The sequence below is a fragment of the Aphidius gifuensis genome, linkage group LG4 (genome assembly GCF_014905175.1).
Source record: "Aphidius gifuensis isolate YNYX2018 linkage group LG4, ASM1490517v1, whole genome shotgun sequence".
NCBI classification, from domain to species: Eukaryota; Metazoa; Arthropoda; class Insecta; order Hymenoptera; family Braconidae; genus Aphidius; species Aphidius gifuensis.
The window spans coordinates 492,270-507,735 of NC_057791.1; the positions used below are offsets into that span (position 1 = coordinate 492,270).

Genomic DNA, 15,466 nt, shown 5'->3' on the forward strand with positions numbered 1-15,466 from the left:
AGTATGTATATACGATGAAACAGATTAAACTATCCCTGCTTCATTTTTTTTTTTTTCAAGTTAACAGTTGTCTTGATACTTTACTTTCATTTTATCCTGAGAATATTAAAACTTTCTTCAAAAAACAAAATAATAATGAAGCGTAATTTAACAAATGTTATTTGTACCTGTGAAAATTAAACTGATGATTAAAAATTAAAATATAAATATTTAGAAATTTTATTATTAACAAACTCTAATTTTTTTTCATGTTAATTATAAAAGTATCAATTTAAATTTCGCGGGTATTACTCTTAGCGTGTGTGTTTTATATTTTTTTTTCTCCGTCTGCGATATTAAAAGAGACGAGGATCGGAGATTCGCGGTGAAAATTGAAGACACTCGGAGGAAAACAGATAAATGTCACCAAAGTCGGAGGAACGACGGTGAATTAGTATAGAAAATTTTCTAACTGATTTGTTTTTTTTTTTTTTTGCAAAAATTTGATAAACAAAAAGATAACATATTTTTTTGTTTAAATATAATGTCTCTATAATTATAAGTATAAAAATATAATAAAATATTATAAAATAAAATATTTGAGATAACAAGTATTTCATTAGGCTCACATGACTTAAATTAACAATCTCACATTATACAAACGAAAGAAAAAAAGAAATACACGTGTTTCTTTTGTAATTATTCTAATGTTCTAATTATTGTAATTACTCTAATCAACAAAGAGCAGAAATAGAGCAGCTTTTTTGTTTCGATACATGTGCCCACGCAGAGAATATGCTCATCACGAATGCCTTGGTGCAATGTTTTTCCCATCACATATTCACATTCGTCATGAGCAAACTCTTTGCGAGGGCATTTGTATCGAAATGTACTATTATTTAATTGTCATTGATATATATAATTATTATTTAATACGAAAGTATGTATGTATTTTCGCGCGTCTTTTCAAACGTAAATTTGAAAAACCCAACTACCTTATCGACTGTCGGTTGGTCAACAAATTTAATCAAAATGGCGACACAAACATACACTTTAAACAGTAAAATACGTGTGTAAGTGAATAAAACGAAAATCGACAAATTTTCCCAACACTGGTGATAACATCCAGCCTCAGTGCACACACTTCAGTTATTCCAAAAAAATGGCGGATGTCGACTTGAATATCGACAGCTTGATAGAAAGATTACTTGAAGGTATGTTTTAACATAAATTATTAATTAAATTAACAAATTCATTAGTCATTTATTAAATTACATATTATTTTATAATATAATCATTTAAATTGTCATCAACAATTCAACAACATTGTGTTGATTAATCACCAACTCACTCACTCTCTCACTCATTCACTATTATTTTTATCAAAAAAAAAAAAAAAATATTAAAATATTAATTTTTTAATTATTAATATTTAAAGATAAAGTGTTTATTGTTAATTGTGTTTTATTTTTATATTTTTTTTTATTTCTACAAGTGTGTTGTGTGTGTGTGTGTGTGTGTTATCATTTGTTGATATTATTTATTATTTTTTTTTTCTAAGAAAAAGAATGTGTGATGATTAATTCAGTGACAGGTGTTAAAAATATAATTTTAATAAAAATATAATTATCAATTAGATAATGACACTTTGTTCTTAGATTTTTATATATTTTTTTTATTTTTCTAATTAATTTATCATAACAATAACCTTGCTCTGATTATTATTTTTATTTAAGCAAAATCTAAGAACAAGGTGTTGATGCAAAACTTTCTCATCCAGCCATATTCATTGTAGAAGAAAAAAAAAAATATAAATCAATTATTTAGACGGTATTTTTTTAATTTTCTGTTTTTGCAACTTGGATATTAAATAATTTAAAAAAAAAAAAAAAAAAAAGTATTTAACAATACACAGACCGAGCAAGTCCAGAAGAAGGGCAGACTAGCTGATATATTCCTGTCGGAATTTTCGGGTATGAGAAAGGTTTAAAAAAAGAACAACAAACACACACACCCATATTACTTGTTTTATTATTTAATTTGTTTATTTAATATAATAATTAATAAGTGTAAATAGTTGAGTAATGAATGAGCTATTTAAGCATGAAAGTTGTGTCGTACTTGTTGAAAATAATAAATTATCAAAAAAGTATCTTGTATATTTGGGTTATGCGTAATGCAAAGTAATACTTGAATTATTTATAAATAATTATTTTTAATTTTATTATAAAAAGCAGCCCAATTTCAGGTTAATATTTTGATATAAATATAAAACTAATAATTGATGTTTATATTATTACTTTTTTTTTTTAAATATATTTTTTTCAATTATTGAGTTAAATTTACCATACAGTTTTCCAATAACCAATGTGATAATAATTAAACTTGCATGAATGAGTTGTTCATGGTCGTGTGTCTATAAATAAATAAAAAATATTTGTGTTATATATAAAATCAATGGATATTGGAGAACTGGTGGCTTGTTGTCGAGTTGAGAAGCCAACACATGTTAAACCAATCTATCATGTTTTTTAATTTTAACAAAAACAAATTTTTTTTACTATTTTATTTAATTTATTTATTTGTAGATAAATTATTTTATTGATTAGATTAACTATTTATTATTATTATTATTATTATTTATTTATTTATATTTTTGATCAACAGTGCGAGGATGTCGTCCTGGAAAATCAGTTATAATGACAGAAGCAGAAGTACGTGGTTTATGTTTAAAAAGTCGTGAAATTTTTTTACAACAACCAATACTACTTGAGCTTGAAGCACCATTAAAAATATGTGGTGATATACATGGACAATACACTGATTTATTGAGATTATTTGAGTATGGTGGTTTTCCACCAGAATCAAATTATTTATTTCTCGGTGATTATGTTGACAGAGGAAAACAATCACTTGAAACAATATGTCTATTGCTTGCATATAAAATTAAATATCCAGAAAATTTTTTTTTACTACGTGGTAATCATGAATGTGCAAGTATCAATAGAATATATGGTTTTTATGATGAATGTAAACGCAGATATAATATTAAATTATGGAAAACATTTACTGATTGTTTCAATTGTCTACCAATTGCTGCAATTATTGATGAAAAAATTTTTTGTTGTCATGGTGGTCTAAGTCCAGATTTACAGGTAAATCTTGTCTTATTTTTATCATTGCTTTAATTATTTACATGTTTATTTATTTATTGCAGGGAATGGAACAAATAAGAAGAATTATGAGACCAACTGATGTACCAGATACTGGATTACTTTGTGATCTTTTATGGTCTGATCCTGATAAAGATGTTCAGGTATATAGTAACATCATCATCATTATTATTATTTATTAAATTAATTTATTTCTCAATTGAAAAATTTAGGGCTGGGGAGAAAATGATAGAGGTGTATCATTCACATTTGGTCCAGATGTTGTATCAAAATTTTTAAATCGTCATGATATGGATTTAATATGCCGAGCTCATCAAGTTGTTGAAGATGGATATGAATTTTTTGCAAAACGACAACTTGTTACATTATTTTCAGCACCAAATTATTGTGGTGAATTTGATAATGCTGGTGGTATGATGAGTGTTGATGAAAATCTCATGTGCAGTTTTCAGGTAATTATACAATAATTATTATTATTTATATAAAGTTTTATTTTATAATACATATTAATGAAAATAAATTTATCAATAGATTCTTAAACCATCTGAGAAAAAAGCCAAGTATCAGTATGGTGGTATGACTGGTGTACAAACAAGTAGACCAGCAACACCACAAAAAAATTCAAGCAATAAAAAAACCAAAAAATGATCATCGTATACAACTGATTCTGCATAGCAATCAACACTAATGTCATTCTAGGTATTATTTATTTATTTATTTATAACAAGGTTCATTATTTTCATCAGATTATTTCAACTTGGAGAAGAAAATATATATTATTTTTACAGTTGTGGAACGTCAGAGAATCCAGTATCGTTCATAACGTCAAATATATATTTTAAAAAAAAATTACCTCTTCCGTAAATTTTAAATACAAAAAAAAGATGAAACTCATGATAATTTAGTCGAAAAGAAACATTGTTAATTTAATTATCTGAGCTGTTGCTTTTTTTTCCTTGTTTTTTTATAATAATTTTTTCATTTTGTATTCAACTTTTCGAGATTTTAGTTGAATACTGAATTTTTGTTTTTGAATAATCACTGGGTATATAACACGTACTTCCATCTTATATAAAAAAAAAAAAAAAACAAATGAAATATTTATTCTGTAATGTGCATTTCGTAAATGTGCTTTATTTATTCTTTATTATTATTATTATTACATTAGATTTAAATATAACTATCCAATTAAAAAAAAATCAATTGTTTGTTTTTTTTTTTTTCTTTTTTTGTCATCTTGTGCTTAATTTTCTTTGTCATTCATCATTTAACTTGGTTTTTTTTCTTTTTTTTTTTTGTTTATTTATGATTATTTTTTATTACGTCCTGGTGATGATGATATTGTTCATTCAAGTTTGGGTCATACCCAGTTATTTAATTTTGTGCTATTTTCAGCAAAATTGCATTTTCTTTTTTTGTTTACTTAATTTTTTTATCGAAACACCGACGTGCATATGCGAATTTAACCGAATGAATGAAGATATTATATATGGACAAATGAGTGTACTAAAAAAATATAAACAAAAAGAAAATAAATTCAATATAATATAGTATTTTTTAAGGCGATACTGCCTCTGTATAGATAATTATAAGTTGATCGGATATTTATGTATTTGAAAAAATTATAATAATAATTAACGCGTTTTAAAAATTGTTGTAACAAAATATTTAGCAAAAGAAAAGAAAAAATCTTTTTTTTTTTTTAAATTAAAAAGGTATTTTCTTGTCTTAATGATAAATTGTGAAAACTGGGTTGTGTTGTAAAATCAAATTGACGTTCATGTTAGATGAAATAAATATTTTTTTCTTCAAAATAATATTAAATAAAAAAACGCCGATAAAAAATAAATAAAATAAACATTAGTAGCACTACACGTGAATAATAAATTGAGCAAATAATTGAAAATTAGTATTTAAAATAATAGCTTAATAATAACTGTCATTATTATTATATTTTAAATTTGAAATGTTATTTTTTTAAATAATTTCAAACAGTTGTGCTCAACATGCAGTTATTGCTATTATTTATTTTATTATTTACGTTATTAGAAAAAGAAAAGAAATGTTTTTTTTTTTTTTTCTGAATGTTCAAAAGTAGTAAGTAAAAATATAAATATTAAATTAAAAAAAAATCTATAATGATTGCTCGACGATGAGAGAAACAACAAAAATATAATTATAAATTTTTGAGTTGTAACTTTCAGATAATAAATATCCCTATTATTGTAAAATTGTGTGTTAAAATTAATTTAAATATTATTATATTTTTTTTTAATTAACATTTAAATTAATAATTATGTCGTAATGATATTTATTTAAATGACATTTTTTACAAATCACATATTAAGTAGAAACGTAATTTTTTTTTAATTTATAATTTATTTATTTATTTAAACAAAAAAAAAAAAGACCAGTTTATAATTAATTTATTGAAAAATTCATTCTTTTCTTCTTTTTTTTTTAATAATTATTTATTTTTAGAATGAGGCTTGTTGGAAAAGACCAGTCTAGATCATCTTGACGTTCGTTTTAATTTTAATTTAAATTTTATTTTGAATCCAGTTCTTCTCAAATTTTTTGTATTAATTTTTTAAATTTTCCTTGCACGCCTAGTGTGCGTGTGCTGAAAATAAAAAAAAAACAAATTATTTTATAATAATTATTATCAACAATAAATTAATCACAATGACATAAAAATTCACATAAAAAATTAACATAAATAATTTAAAAATTAATTATCCATGCTGAGAAAATAATTATTCATAATTTCATTGATTTTTTTTTGCTTATAAAATAAATATAAATAATTTTGACAATAAGCGAAGCATCACACCGCTAATCTTGACAAATGTACATGAATGATGAATAATCAATGTAAAAAAATAATTACACAAATTATTGATGATTTAAAAAAAAAATAAAAAAAGGCTTACTCATCAAGTGGCACGTGTTTGTTGCCTGAATGAAAATAAAATAAAAATACATCCTGATAATTCATTAAACGCGTGACCTTAAAAAAAGGAAATCATCATTAAGGGTTAATAATATTATCACATTTTTAGAAAATATATATAAATCAACACGAAATATAAATAAATTAATCAATTTTTTTGTTTTTAAATTTAAATTATATACTCTATAATCAATTTTGGAATATTTTCATGATTATTGTTTGATTATTTACAATTTAATTTTTTTCAATAATTTTGCTCACTTTGGGTTTTAATAATTGTAGTTTGGGCTATTAAAGTGAAATCTTGGAACGGGCTGCGAATAGTAATAGTAATTTTGTCCTGAAACAATATATATTTATATTTTTTAAAAATTATTTACTATATCGATTGACTTTTTTGTTTTTTTTCTTTTCATTATATATTGGAATGCTAAATGTTTATGATGATGATTGTTGTTGATAATTTCAAGCTACAATACTCTGAAACAGACATGCTCTTTTATATATAAAATCGCGTTTATTTAATTTTTTTTTTCAACGGTACCGCGATTATTAATCAGGTCGTCTCAGCTTTCTCTGTTTTACAACAATAATGTCGCGAGAAGAGATGACCCCACATCCTTTTCTGCAAAATAAATATTAATAAGCATAGAAAATACTTTTTTTTTTAATTTAAAATTCATTTTTAAAAATGAATTTTTAAAAAGAAAAATATTTTTTTTTTTTTTCTACTGGCAATATTAAAGTTTTTATTATTTTATATTTGATACAAATGACCTACATTTTTAATTTAAAAAAAAAAAATACAAATTTTCCAATAAATTAGCAAACAAATTGTCAATTAAAAATAATATCATTATCGTCAATTTGATTGTGAATTTATTGATTGAAAAAAAAAAAAAAAAAGTTCGATTGCAGGTCAATCGTAAAACAACAAGCAAATATAATGAAAAAAAGTATATGATAAACCTACCAAAGGGTCTGAGTGGATGTCTGCTCCATAAATAATTGCGTTTAACTGGGCTGAGATAGCTGTCCCTGAGATAGAAAGGACTGCTCAATTGGGCATAACTTGGTATGTATGGTGCATATGATGGATACCACCATGGATCCCTGTTGAATGAGCTGATTGGTGCTGTTGGACTTGGCTCCAATAAATCAAAGAAATTCTTCCTTCCAAGAAGTGATGGAAATGATGACAATGGGCTATCCAACACCTTTCCTAAATTTTTGGTTTTTCGATTTTGTTTTTTGTTTGTTTTGTTTTGTTTTCTCATTATTAAATTTTTATTGGGTTTTATTTATTTTTTTTAAATTGGTACCAACCGTGTATATCAAACAGCGGTTTTGTTGTCAGGGCGGGACTCTTGTGACGAGATAATAGGGATGATTGAGATGGATACGATCTGTCGATGTCAGCCAATCGGTCCAAGTGATCATTCCATGCCTTATCCGCATCAAAAGGTTTCGCTGGGGGGGTGTTTATCCAATATAAAAGAAGTAAGAAAAAAAAAAAAAAAAGAAAAGAAGACATATTTATCATCAGTATTATACGGTATTTCCAATTTGTCCATGTGTTGTCTTTTAATTATTTTGATTTTTATCTGTTATCAATTGTCGGTGAGTTATTATTGCATACTGACCTTGCCGAAGTGTCACACTGTATTATCAACAAACACTACAAATACAGCTGGGATTTCATTAATTTTTATCAATTTATTTTTTTTATAATAAAGAAAAATAAAACATGCCATATCTTCTGAAAAAGACAGAAATTTTCTACTGGCTTTTCAATTATCATTTTAAAATGTTTTTTTTTTCTTTTAAATGTTAATGATTTTTAACTATATATAAATTGAAATTAGTTATTAATTTTTGAAAAATTAATAATTCAATATAAAATGTTGGTTAATTTTTTAAGCCCGTTATAAATTTAAAAAAAAAAAAAAATATATAAATTTCTAGCTTTTTCGGAAGTTTGGCGATCACGATAATTAATTTTATCAATTTATATTTATTCTCTGTCAAATGACAAATTTTTTTTATATTTTTTTTTAAACAATATTCAACGTACGCATACAAAATAATTTTAAAATAATATAATTTTTGTTTTTAATATTCCCAAATTGATCATTTAATAAAAATAAAATGAACGTCCAAGAACTGGAACATAATTAATTTCCGGTGTACATACAAGTGTACGACGATTTTTGAGTACTTTTATTTTCAACAATGATTCAGATAATTTATTTTCACGATTTTTCCATTTTCTTATTATTTGTTGTTGTTTTAAATTGCTCAATTCAGCAAGACGATGAAGATGAAGCCATTTACCAGTAAAATCATCAAAGTCTGAAATAAATTATATTTATAAATCGGCATTAAACCGATTTATTTTAAATCATTAATATTTTTTTTTCTTTTTTTATAATCAAATGATTTTAGAACTCCGATGAAATTGAAGTTAATTTTTCCTTGTGATTTTTTTCACAAATGACTGATGTGATTTTTCATACAGATGATTTTTTTAATTTTGCAATCAACAAACAACGTAGTGAAAATAATAAATTCATATGAAAACAATAAATTAATAATATGATCGACTTGGGATATATATAAATTACAAAAAATTATTATTTTTTGATTTTTGTTTTATATATTTTTTTTTATTTATTGTAATTAATTTTATAATTGTAAAATTTTTTGCGTGCGTGCGTTTGATAATATATATGAAGAAATGATATTTTTTTATCAACAATATTATTAATAATAAATAACAAAAAAAAAAAACAGATATTGACAATTTAGTTTGTTATTCTATTTCGTATATTCTATATATTTTTTTTTTTTTTTTAAATGATTATATGACACATATACATTACGACTCCGAGACTTGATGAGAAATATTTTTTTTTTTTTCTTTTTTTCTTATATAATAATATATTAGCACTTGATTTGAAAACACGGATTAACACGATGTGATACGAGCAAGGATTTGATTTTATGAAAGAAAAAAGAAAAATAAATTTTTTTTTTGTGTAATAAATATTTATTTTTCTCCCACGAATATCAGGATAGCACAAGCAAGGCTCGCAGGCATAAATTAATCAACAAAAAAAAATAAATTACCAATTATAAATTTCAAAAAAAAATTACAGAAAAAAAAAAACAATAAAAATCTCCAGTTAATTCATTTCTCATGGAAAAAAAATGTACAGAGATTTTGTATAGAGAAAAAAAAAAAAGATAAATAATTATTTGAAATTTTAAAAATTGTAATTTATTTTAATTGTTGATTTAAAAAGTCTTTTAACATGGAAAAAAAATCGTGCTAAAGAACATGATAATCAGTCCTCAATAAATTAACAAAAAGCAAAAAAAAAAAAAAACTCTGCCAAAATACAGAATATTGAAAAGAAAAAAAATAAACGAAAAAAAAAAAAATAAAATAATTAGTCCGATTATTATTATAAATTATTTGTGCAATAAGTGCACTATTTGTTTTTTTTTTTTGTTTATTTTTTAATCTTGATGTTTGACATATTAATATATGTGTAAATTAATTAATTTGACGTGAATTTTTTTTTTCTTTCCCAGCTCCAGAGACGTGGGTCGTGCGTTAGTACGTACCGGAGGTGAAGCGCTCAACTGGCTTGTATTGATGAGGATACAGTTGTCTTGGTGAAGAGCCATAGATTTCCCGATGGACTGGCAAGTATCTTGAACAATATAAATAATAATTAAAAATACAATTAAGGATAAATTTATTCATCAAAAAAAAAAACAATAAATCGAAATGAAAATTGACGCTATAATATTCGAAAAAAAAATGGCAAATAATTTACCTGTATCCAGGTACATTGATGCGATCAGATGCATGTAGTGGATTTTCATAAATTGATTTTCCATATGGCCATGATGTTGATGAACGTAATTCAGGAAAATCACTGAATAAACCTCTTGGTCTGTGGGTGTGTTCAGGTGCCCTCATGTCATCGGTACCTTTTTAAAATAAAATTAAAATTGATCAATTGTAAAAATATAAATTAATAATTTTTAATAAACAAATTAATATTAGTCTTACCCTTGAGGGCACGAACATAACTCTGCCAAAATTTAGCCTTCTTGGTGATTGGCTCATTGCGCCCAATCATGGCGAGGTTACTTCTGAATCTTGCATCCATTTTTTCGTTAATAATTTATATTTTCTTTTTAATTTCGAATTTTATTTTTTTCAAGTCAGACGGTTACAACCAAAATCCTACCGCGTATACTCGTTCGCTAAAACAATTTTTAAAATAAAATTTTTTCATCTAAAAATATAACAAGTGATTGAATTATTTATATTAAAAAAAAAATAAATAAATCAAATTAAAGATATTTTGCGTTGTTATGACGTAATAGTCCCCCGGATTTGGCGGTCGTTATATTTAGTTGAATGATGCAGTCCCGGGGCTGGGGTTAAACATAAGCCATTTTTAGATTTTCTTCATCCACTTTAAACTTTTAAAAACAGGTGGATTTATTTGGCTGGTTATTTAACTACGTCTCTTTTTAACATTGTCGTTGTGTATACATAGTATATATATTTTTTTTCCCTTGTTGACTTGAAGAAGAAGAATCGCGGGGTTGACTTTGACCGATTTATATTACGTGTGTGTCTAAGTCACCAAGAGTTTGACACTGACCCAATTATTTTTTTTTCTAATATAAATATACATACTCGGTTTTATAAATTTAAATCATGATCTCAATCTTGAATAAATTTAACGCTATTATAAATACATTTTTGCTTTGAATTTCTTAAATATAATTAAATTGAAATATATATTTTTGACAAACAGAAATTTGATCTGCCAAAAATTGCTCAATTTGTTGGTTTTTTTTTTCATTTATTTTTTTGCAAAATTAAAAGCTTAAATTGATAGAGACATTTGTTGTCTGTCATTTTAGTTGGCAAGAAAAGTGTCATGTCCAGTCGAACAAATGTTTCGTCAATTTAACAATTTAGAAAAATTTAAATTTGACAAAGATCCATTTGCTGTAGCAAAATAAAAATTCAAATTAATTATAAATATTTTAAAAATGTACCTTTAATTTATCTTGTTGAAAAATAATATACAATAAATAAATACTTTTAACATAAAGTAAGTCGGACCTTAGTGGGTTTGGCTACTTGAAATAACTATTTTTATCCCAGTGTATAAATATCGAATCTGTCTTACATAAGAGCTCAAAGTTTTCGTGCCAATTTATTGGGATAAACGATACTATTTTGCAGATACACTTGAGCAATGATTTTCGATTGCAACGTTATAAAATATTTATGATTTATACCCACATCTCAAGCTGCTGCATAAATTACGATAAATGATCTATATTTAAAATTCATTTATAAATAGCATTATTGCAATTTATTAGTTGAAAATATTTAAAGCAAATTTAAAGTTTTTATTAATTTGATTATTTATTTTTTTTTTGTTAAATTTTTTTTTACATCTATTTGATCTTAATCTGTAAATGTCAATCTAAATGCGGTCAATGTGTCACTCGGTTAAAATCTAGAGGTCATTTAATCATCCTCTTTTTACATTGTGCCACAAAATTTATTTATTTATTTATTTATTTTTTTTAATTTTTTTTGTCTCTTTAATTAGCAATTGCTTTATTCTAGCTGATTAATTTTAAAATTTTTATAAATACAAAAATCCAGTATTTTTTATCCAGATTTTCACAAAATATTATCACAACAATTTGCTTGTCTTTTCCATGATCTATAATCAATGAAAACTTGAACAATTAAATTCAGAAAAAAAAATACAAATGAAAATCTTATTAAAAACAAAATAACGCGCACAAAAAAATTTCTATTAATTAAAATTAAAAATTGATTAACAATTATTTTTCACCCCTTTATTAATTTTGTTTTTTTTTTTTGAAAATATTAAAAAGATAAAGAAAACATTTACAAGTTAATATTTTGATAAAATAAAAAAATAATAAATTAATAAAAAAAACTTATCGATCAAACGGATCAATTACCTAGTTTCGGATGACCGTTCGGTTCGAGGGTTGAATCTAACACTGGGCGTGAGCCGCCAAAAATCGCGAACAAGTATATTCTCGTAGTGTCAACTAATGGCGCCCTCATGTGGATAGATCTTTAAATATACTCGCGACATTTATGGCAAGTCGCGTTATTTTTTCCCCCTCATCTCCCCTTGCATAAGACACATAATGTTTATAAAAAATTCGTCGACGTTAATATATATACACATATTACTCATAAAGGTCAAAAAATAAATTCAAAAAAAATATATATAATTTTGTGCTTGCAAGCACGTCAACAGTCAACACACTGACAATATAAATATATATATTGAAATCATTAAATCCAGCACCTCGTTCAAAACAAAAAATTCATCTTTATTTTATTTTTTAAATAATAAATAACGCTTGACATTAAAACCCACGCAAAAATAATTATAATATATTTTTGAAAAAAAAAAAAAAAAAAAAGTATATCACCCATTTTTTCCTCAAATCTATTTTCGTTTATTTCGACATTGAAAAATCATGGAATTTTTCTATTTTTTGTTGACATTTAAAATTTAATTAGTCACTTAAATATCTACTTTAATATTAAAATGTGAAATAATTTAAAATGAACGTACCAGGTGCTTAGATTTTTACTATATGAAACTGATGATGCCAACAAATTCATAAACGGCCCTATGCACTATTTTAATTTATAATATATAAAATGTGAGCCTCATTTGTGTGATATTGATATTTTATTTATTTATTTTTTTACCTTTGCAATATGGGGAGAAGTATAATGATACAAATAATATTATTGCAGAGGTTAGTAGTGTGTGTTTAAACTTAATACTCATTCTAAATGTATTTTTATTTATATTCAACTCGGCCACGGCCAAATAAATTGCTTAGATGTTTTTTTAAATATATTACAATATGTGCCACAATATTTACCTGCAATATACATAATAATTATCATCATCATCATCATTGACAATAGTATTTAAAATATTAATTTGAAATAAAGTCATTTTGACTTTGTCATTATCCACATTATATATTTTAAAATAAAAATAAAAATGTTGTTTGTATTTACTGATGAGCTGATGAATGATTGACCTTAGAAAATAATTTAATAATAATATTATTATGAGAAAAATATATATTTAAATAACTCGAAGAGTTTGAATAATATTGCCGTCGGATTGATCAGTGTGGTGTCTCTTTTTGATGACCTTGCTTCTAAAGTGTCAACTACCTATATATTTATATATTTTCTTGCTTTGTTTTCTTGTTCTCATTTGTTGCAAAAGTTAAATCTACAAAAAGCTTGACCCACTTAAAAACTGATGGATTTAAAATATTTTAAAAATGAATATAGAATATTTCTGTCATCATTTAATTTAGTGACATATTTTTTTCACAATAATTTTGTTGATCTATTTACGCATGAAGAAAAAAAAAATAAACAGCAGCTATATTAAATATATATATCTTTATTTTATTTTTTCTTATCTTGTGTCACTATAATATAATGGAATAACAAGTTGATAACTTGTATTATACTGTGACAATGTACTTAGAAAGTTGAAACAATATAAAAAAAAAAAAAAATCAATATGAATGTCTCTTTAGAAGTAAATGGTGTTCGTGTCCAAGAACACTGATCCCCCAATCCTTAAATTGAAACTTATGAGTTTTGTCGTAATTCTTAGCGTCAAATTTACCCTACCTTTTGGTGAAGATTGAGGGTGGCTTTTTGTTGAGTTGAGCTTTGTTAAATTGCGCAGGAGCAAAAGTTTGTTGAATGGTGGTTGGTTGGTTTGTTCATAAGGACACACGTGTAGGTGGTGAATTTTCATGCTGAATTAAACAGGGGAGGAAACAAAAGTCTTGTTATACACTGTTAACAATCCGCCATTCTTCTTCAGCTACTTGTGCTACTCGCTAAAAAAATAAATAAATATAAATATTCTCGTATTAATTACAAGCTCATTATTGATTGTCATTTGCAATCAAGATAAATCACTTTCAATTTATCAAGCATCTTCAAGCCAGATTCATCAAATTAAATCAAGCTTTTTTCTTATATATACCATTTGTTAAATTAAAACTCAGCTCGATCTTATTTTTTTAGCCCCAACATTTACAAGTATATATTTAATTTCAAAACTGTCCAAATTTACAATATTGTTACATTCTTTTTCAAGTTAAAAAAACATTTAGCATGATGTTTGAAAAATATTTTTCTACATATTTATGATAAAGTCTGCATTCAAAAAAAAAAAAAAAAAAAATGACTAGAGTCGCATATTAATATTTATTTAGGACTTGAATGTCTCCAAGTGTGTCAAAATTATAAAGCAATGCTACCTTAAAAAAGCATATCTACTTGTCATGGTGGTGGGTCCTTTTATTATTATTATTTTTATTATTTATTTCGACAAATAAAGTGATGAAGAAAATAGAAGATACATGCTAAAGTTAAAATCGTTGTTAAATGCCTATATTTTTTGGACAGCACCTGGTACTGCACATCTTGGATGTCATAAACAAGAATTTGTCAGGCTGCTTGCATGAAATTTATATAGCTGCTGGATACTTTTAACATCGCGGCATCATCTTCTTCTTCTTTTTTTATATTTTATAACAAAAAAACTATAGCCGCTATAATAAAAACTTACAACACATATGATTTAAAGCCACACAGATGTACTCGTACATATAGGTATATATATGCAGGACTAAATATACGCCAGTTTGATTTTCCAAATTTCACGCCCATTATCCATTGTTGTCTGGTATAGTAGCATCGTATTGACCCTCAACAATAGTCTCGTGACTCGTGGCATACACCGGAAGAAACTCATGATACATTTTAACTCAAAAGAAATTTTTTTTTTTTTCTTTTTTTTGATTTTTATTTATAGACACTCTAATACTCTTCTAATATATAACAAATAATTCTATTCAATTTATAATAATTTAAAAGGAACAAATTTTATTTGAATAATAAGATGAAAAATTTATATATATTATAAAAAATTAATTGTATATAAATCTTTTGATTGAAAAAAAAAAAAATATAATATATTTATCAGGGAGATATGGGAGATTTGATTTAATTTGACTTGTTGTACAACTGACCAAACAATAAAACAATAATCCTGGCAAAGATACGCGGGCACAAGACATAATTATATCATGAGTGAAAAAACACCATGTTTTATTCATTTGATATGTTAATAGTCGCAGTGGGATGTGTTTATAACCATATGGAATATTAATTTTTAAAAGGGTGTGATTGAGAGATGAAGGGAAT

The 15,466-nt window shown here is 24.9% G+C and overlaps 2 protein-coding genes across 5 annotated transcripts; one reads left to right on the forward strand and one right to left on the reverse strand.

Moving 5' to 3' along the window:
* The first annotated feature begins 1,067 nt into the window (after positions 1 to 1,067).
* On the forward strand, positions 1,068 to 4,640 carry LOC122854197 (serine/threonine-protein phosphatase PP1-beta catalytic subunit). 2 transcript variants are annotated; one of them, XR_006373945.1, is made up of 6 exons: positions 1,068 to 1,193; positions 2,647 to 3,134; positions 3,197 to 3,295; positions 3,365 to 3,604; positions 3,684 to 3,851; positions 3,941 to 4,640. XR_006373945.1 is itself a non-coding variant. In XM_044154649.1 (5 exons), the coding sequence occupies exons 1-5, from the start codon at positions 1,142 to 1,144 to the stop codon at positions 3,798 to 3,800; spliced, it is 996 nt and encodes a 331-aa protein (XP_044010584.1). In that variant the 5' UTR covers positions 1,068 to 1,141; the 3' UTR covers positions 3,801 to 4,640. The 2 variants fall into 2 exon arrangements, 1 of the variants encoding a protein (XP_044010584.1); XM_044154649.1 differs by having other exon boundaries at positions 3,684 to 4,640.
* On the reverse strand, positions 4,429 to 12,280 carry LOC122854198. 3 transcript variants are annotated; one of them, XM_044154651.1, is made up of 8 exons: positions 12,148 to 12,280; positions 10,190 to 10,386; positions 9,951 to 10,107; positions 9,736 to 9,824; positions 7,432 to 7,575; positions 7,079 to 7,327; positions 6,650 to 6,730; positions 5,676 to 5,775 (listed from the first exon to the last, which is right to left on the reverse strand). In XM_044154651.1, the coding sequence occupies exons 2-7, from the start codon at positions 10,287 to 10,289 to the stop codon at positions 6,687 to 6,689; spliced, it is 783 nt and encodes a 260-aa protein (XP_044010586.1). In that variant the 5' UTR covers positions 10,290 to 10,386; positions 12,148 to 12,280; the 3' UTR covers positions 5,676 to 5,775; positions 6,650 to 6,686. The 3 variants fall into 3 exon arrangements, with proteins under 3 accessions (XP_044010587.1, XP_044010586.1, XP_044010585.1); XM_044154652.1 differs by lacking the exon at positions 6,650 to 6,730 and having other exon boundaries at positions 4,429 to 5,775; XM_044154650.1 differs by lacking the exons at positions 5,676 to 5,775; positions 6,650 to 6,730 and adding an exon at positions 6,366 to 6,445.
* Positions 12,281 to 15,466: the final 3,186 nt, after the last annotated feature.

Coding starts and splice junctions, on each gene's coding strand:
- LOC122854197 (XM_044154649.1), top strand. CDS start 1,142: ATGGCGGATGTCGACTTGAATATCGACAGCTTGATAGAAAGATTACTT. Junction 3,135..3,196: donor GTCTAAGTCCAGATTTACAG/GTAAATCTTGTC, acceptor TATTTATTGCAG/GGAATGGAACAAATAAGAAG. Junction 3,296..3,364: donor ATCCTGATAAAGATGTTCAG/GTATATAGTAAC, acceptor TGAAAAATTTAG/GGCTGGGGAGAAAATGATAG.
- LOC122854198 (XM_044154650.1), bottom strand. CDS start 10,289: ATGGATGCAAGATTCAGAAGTAACCTCGCCATGATTGGGCGCAATGAG. Junction 9,825..9,950: donor ATCAATGTACCTGGATACAG/GTAAATTATTTG, acceptor ATATTGTTCAAG/ATACTTGCCAGTCCATCGGG. Junction 7,328..7,431: donor ACCGCTGTTTGATATACACG/GTTGGTACCAAT, acceptor CCAAAAATTTAG/GAAAGGTGTTGGATAGCCCA.